General features: G+C 36.2%; 1 protein-coding gene across 1 annotated transcript in view; it reads right to left on the bottom strand.

The window, feature by feature from the left end:
- Window positions 1–628: 628 nt before the first annotated feature.
- Window positions 629–6,000, bottom strand: part of LOC120323918 (atherin-like) — a 28,023-nt gene continuing 22,651 nt past the window's right edge. The window contains exons 4-5 of the mRNA XM_039384803.1: window positions 2,912–3,017; window positions 629–2,752 (exon numbers count right to left, since the gene is read on the bottom strand). Of these exons, the coding sequence (XP_039240737.1) occupies window positions 2,595–2,752; window positions 2,912–3,017 (264 nt within the window). The 3' untranslated portion in view covers window positions 629–2,594. The remainder of the gene's footprint in view (window positions 2,753–2,911; window positions 3,018–6,000) is intronic.

The raw sequence follows: 6,000 nt of genomic DNA, 5'->3' as shown, positions 1-6,000 counted from the left end.
TGTCACACTAGGGAGAACAAGAGGAGGTGTGCAGGACACCTGCTTTCACTGCTGTGCTGCACGAGAGCCTGAGGTTGAGACGATGACCTTTGGGACACTCCGCAAGATTCAGCTGCTTACCCAACCCTTTTCTGCAGGTGTGAGGAAGGGTCGTATGATTTATTGCATGTTTTGTTGAAGTTAGTAATTTTTTGGAGTGTGTAGTTCACCCACTGGATGAAATGGGTCTATGAAAAGTCAAAGTATATCATTGTTTTCAGATTCAAGTTCAGATTTACAAGTTCTATCTTGTAATTTATAGCTTCTGTTTTTTCACTAAAGATAGAAACCACAACTGCATTTTATAACTTTTGGGCTATTATACAAATATTTCTTTCCGTCTTATATCTTTTTGTACATACTTCTTAAAAACATGAATACACTTGTGGAAAAATTTCAATAATATATTGGAATATAATTGGTAGGATCATACTTAATATATTCATATTTTTACTAATAATAGAAGTGATTTTGAATAAAAAGTGGAGAATTCAGTTGGCTGCTGTTACACTAATATCTATTAAAAATGTTCATAAATTCTAGAAAAATCATAAAGTTTAAGACAAATAAAGAAATTAATACAAATATCTAACATAAAAATGCATTATTTATGATACACTATATTTTTCCTATTTTGGAAGTATATCATCCATTCAGGAGGCAAAGTACATAGCTTAGATGATTAGTAACATATGCAAGCAAATGCATATCAAGATATAGAGTAAAAGAATATTCATATACCAAAGCATGTTTGGTACAGAACACAAAACATAAATACTAAAGAAAGTCTTTTGATATTACAGCAAGATGATCAGGAGCTTCCAGAGATCATTACGGGAATGCACTAAGAAACAGCTTCATTAACTCTACAATATAAAAAATTAACATTCATTTTGGATAGATATTTTTCACCATTATTCAACTCAACCAGATCATACATTTTTGAAGACACAAGCATATTTAACTTGAACATTTCACATAGAATTAAATGTGCATGTCAGTTAAAGAGTCCTTAAAACATCTAATGTCAGTATAACTGAGATCCATTTTAGGCACAGCTGTCAGCTAAACAAAGCAATCAAAATTATTGACAGTTTACTTTGTAGGTCGTGCAAGTTCATTTTCCATTGACTTTGTTGCCATCTGTGCGTGGTTGCTGCTTTTTTTTTTCCAGAATAGGTCTGTTCTGTTCCAATGTCTTCTGTGCTGTAAGATGCCATCGTAGAGCTTTGGTGTTCATTCCAGTAAACAGATTCCTCTGGCTCAATAACACTTTTCTCTTAGTTTGTTTGATGAGGCCGAGGTCAGGAAACAAAAGGATTTTGTTCTCCCGATACTGGATATTGCATTGCTAGAGTTGCTTTCAGCAGTCTATCCAGTTCTCCTATTTCAAACTTAGATGAAATAAAAACACTCCCACTGTCATTCGCAGTCACGTTGTCCTCACTGGTATTCTACAGCACTTTTCCACACAAAATACGTTCTTCCCTGGTATTAATTTCCAAAAGTTCAGTAGGAGTTTTAATAATAAATGAAATAGGATCTGTCTGGCCTGTACCAGAGTGGAAACAAAGGTTGTGCAGAACTTCAGAACTCATTTGGTTTTTGGTTGCTTCCTCTCTTTTGTCTAGTGACACACATTTCACAAAGGAATACAGACACCTCAGACACCTTCTCCACCTTCAGCCCATGAAATTTTAAAGGCACTTTTAGGCTCTTTACCTCCTCTTATCATGGAAAGAGAAGCTCTCAGGAAAGAAGTAGAACAGACAGAACAGAAACTATTTCTCTGTCTTTCCATAATGTGCCCACATTCAGTGGTATCTGAACTCAGAGCTCCAGAGTGGGCACATGCTTCCGATACAGCCCAGACCATCCCACAGCCCCAGTATGTACTCATTCTGTAGCTCTCTGTGATGTCTGGTTTGCCAAGCACTTTTAAAAAATTATGTATTCGGAAGCAATTATTTTCATACCAGGAGTCTTTACCAAAAAACTGCCTAATGGGATGGAAAAAACCCAGACTTTCACCAGTGATGCACAAAATTAAATCTATCATAATTTTAAACAAAATTTTAATGATATTTCCTATACTTAAAAGACATAGCTTAATGCTAACTGAAAACAAAACAAAACAAAACCAGTCAAAGGCAACACCATCAACCACAGCATTTGTACTTTGCTTTAATTTTTCAAACATTTGACAATAAAGAGCCATCACAATGTAATACTTAGTTTCTCTTCACAAATACCATCTTTTTTTTTCCCATTACAGTTTGACAATGGATTACTGTGCTCTCTGCTGCAAGTAATCATTTACTATATTCTTCTATCAGGTGATTGCAAGCAAACCCTTCCTTAAAATTCATGCCAGGAATTCTGGCCAGAAAAGCATCTGTAGCAATGCTGCCAGGTTTAGCTCTGTGCTAGGAGAACTGTGCAAGGCAGAGAATGCATTGCATGCATGGAGAAACAGCCACACGCACCTCAGTGGAGTTCACAGACACGTGTAGGTGGTCTGCATCTGGACAGCACAGGCATTATCACAGGGACCTTCAGCAGCCACACTCCCCCTTCCCGCAGGCTAAGCACGGGTCACATCCCAAACTGCTGACACAGTTGAGGACTCCTGACAGCAAACTTCCTTTACATTCAGTGAGCCTGCTGTACATCCGGACAATCTGCCGTGTGGATGTTTCTGCTGCAACATCTGCTGTTCATGATGCGATCAGGACAAAACAAATTTAAATTAATATTTACAATAATCCATTACCTTTATTTTCAAAAATTTTAGCAAACATGTATTTTTGTTTAGGCTTTTCATGACAAAAGAGATTCATAATCTTATGTTCCCCTGCGGGCAAAGACTTACTGGCTAAAAAACATCCCTGGCTTCCAATTGGAGACGTAGGCAGGAAAGAGAGGAACATTTTAATTCCCTTTTGTAAAATACTGTGTCCTTGTGTTAGTCTTGAGATCTGCAAAGTAGTTGAAGAATATATCCTTTAAGACCATCACCTTCCCTATCACAAGATTTATTGTCTCTCTCCTTAATCTCTACAGTTGAGGCAGTGTTAAACTTTTATGTTCATCAGTATATAAAAATGTGGGTTGATTAATAATAATTTAATTTCTCAGAAACCAAAAAGCACAACAGCAGCCTTTTTTCTTTCCCAAACCTGTCTTTTGACATGCATTCTAACCCATAGCATAAAAGTCTCAGCATCCAACATCACTAGAAATGTACTTCTTTTCATGTGAATTTTCAGACTGTCGTGCTGAATAACATAGGTGAAATGTTATTTTAAGATCTGAAAATTTAATGTTCTGAACAGTAGTTGTGTGCATGCATGAGAAAAAGCAAAAAAGTTGACCTATAAAAATACCATTACAGATAAAAGCTCAGGAAGACATTCTTTTGTCAGATTCTCCCTGTAAAAATCGGAATACAGTTTTCTGAATATGTATTATTTTATTATTTTAATTATTTGTATATACTTGATTTGTTTCACTGATAGGAAAAGTAGGCAAGAATATGAACAAAGAATTAAAAGGCCTTTAATTAGAGGTCACGGACCAGTTTTGATGACTCAAACGCAAGATGAGGAAGTTTCTTTACTTTTAGGGAGAGTTTCTCATTCACACATTTGACAGCCATCTTTATAAAATCCTTGGCCATTTTCCTGGGAACGTACAACTGCTGCCACAAAGACTCTAGGTACATATCACACAAGTTGATTTTAACTTTTTATGGCACTGAGACTCTACCTCATGTTGTTTCACGATCTTCATTCGATCCTAAATCAACTCCATGTACTTCGGCATAGGTTTTATCCCTTATGCAAATGAAGGATATGGGTCATTTTGTTTGATTAGAATTCTGCTGTGACCTACTCCTCCTGTAAAGAGTACCACTGAAGATATATAAGTGTCATGGAGTCTCCACTTCCATTCTTGTCCTTACAGGTGTTTGTCTTCTGCAGCTTGGCCCTTGGTGCTCTCTGACAGTACTGATTAGGCTTTGGTAGAACAGCACCACAGTTACTCCAAGGACAGTGAGAATGCTTGCAAAACTGATTCTGAATTATATGCTTGTATTTGCTGGGAATTCTTTAGAAAACAAACTTGGAGCAGACAGAAAGACATCCCCATCACCCCAGCTTTACGAAAACAGCGACACACAATATCAATCACATAGATATAGTATTTCTGAGATTCCTAAAAACTGCTTGGCTGGTAAACTACAGTCATGCTTTTGTCTTGTCAGAGCTAAGACAAAAGTGGGAGAACTATCATTAGGCTTTAATTGAAAATTAAAAGTGTTTTGAGTAAATTGAAGCATTGCTTTGGATAGGCTTTAAACTGTCATGAAGTGGCTATGGGAGAAATGTTGTAAAGGTTTTTTTTCATCGTTGTGATGAAGGCTGACAGTACTAATGGGGTAGGCTGTGAGAAGAAAGGACTTAAAAGTCCTTTAGCCCATTCCAGTAAATCTGCCTCTGACAGATGATGAACAATCTCTGACTTAAAGAATTAATAAAGCATGCTGTAAAAATGCTTGTGTATTTATGACATGCCTATTTGCATCTGCAAACTGAGTAAAGTCAAATAAGTACTCAAACCGCCAAGAGAAGAACATTTGCTTAAGTCTCATTTTGAAATATATCTGAAAACAGTCAGTACCAGTTAGGATTTCTTAACTGTCAGGGGTGACAGGTACCTATTATTGATGGAAAAGATGAGCTGTGGCAGAACCATCTCTTAATATGGAAACACTGATCCAAATTCCATTCATTTAGAATGAGAATTGCTCATACAAAATGAAAATGTCCTGCTCCAGCTGCTTCAAGTCTGAAACTAATAAGAAAGATTCTGCATTAAATTAATTTTGAACATCTTCCTATGACTATTATGGCAGTATTTTGGAAGAACATATATCTATTTTATATATTTTGGAAGACAACATACTAAATCCTCCTCTTCTGAAATAAGTATTCCTTTCTGTCTTGGCCCCACGCACACACACACACACACAGACACACAATTCTAAGGCAGTTACATTACTCAGAAATACTTACCTCAGTCTAAAAATACACAGAAGAAAAGCTATCAGTGAGAATAACTGTATTTTATTATTAGAATCTAGAGAAAAATGTAATGCATATTACATAGTTTTTCTGCATGATAATCTGGCAGAAATTTTAGTTTTCTGTCCTAAAATGAAAACTAACAATTTTTAAATTTGGAATATTTTAATATTGTAATGCATCAAGGTTAACTTAGCTTAACATTGGCACAATTACACTTTCTGAATGACCTTATTTAAGATCACTGTAAATGTGGTGAAACAAGTTGTCAGCTCAGCACAGATGTCTCGTAAGACAAGGTGAAAATTCCCCACAGGACCATGTTGTTCTTTTCCACTAAAGGAAAATTTCTGTCACGGGAGTAAGTCCCTGCAGGAGTTTCCCCAGGTAAAATACTTTATACCCTTTTCTGATGGAATAGCAGTACTGCAGGTTCTAGCTCAGTTTCCACAGGAGTCTGTGGAGCCCCACAGAGATCCTGCACTTTTATAAGAGCTATATGCCTTCTTGTTGCTTTTCTACTCCTTCCTACCTAGAAACACATTTAAAAGTACCAGCTATCCACTATAGGTATCTGCATAACTGCATGCCTTTAAAAAATTCCCAGTGTGGAAAAGATACCAAAGGAAAAAAATACAGCATATGGTAATTTTACCCATCGTTCTCCACTGTGTAGCAGGAAACAGGTAAAACACATTCTATTTCTCCTCTAAAACTATATTATAATGATAAAATGTTTTGCAAAATAAAGATCAATTCGAGGAGTTAATTTAGACTTTGAAAAACTGCATTTAGTCACTTATGCAATTCTTGTCCAGTTAGTCCTTCATAATATCTTGAGATTCAGTTATTTATATTGGATCTAATTGTCAAC

This window comes from Pipra filicauda, unplaced genomic scaffold (genome assembly GCF_003945595.2).
Source record: "Pipra filicauda isolate LSUMZ 115617 unplaced genomic scaffold, ASM394559v2 scaffold115_size4368891_pilon, whole genome shotgun sequence".
Taxonomy (NCBI): Eukaryota; Metazoa; Chordata; class Aves; order Passeriformes; family Pipridae; genus Pipra; species Pipra filicauda.
This window is presented reverse-complemented; position numbering and strand designations above follow the sequence as displayed.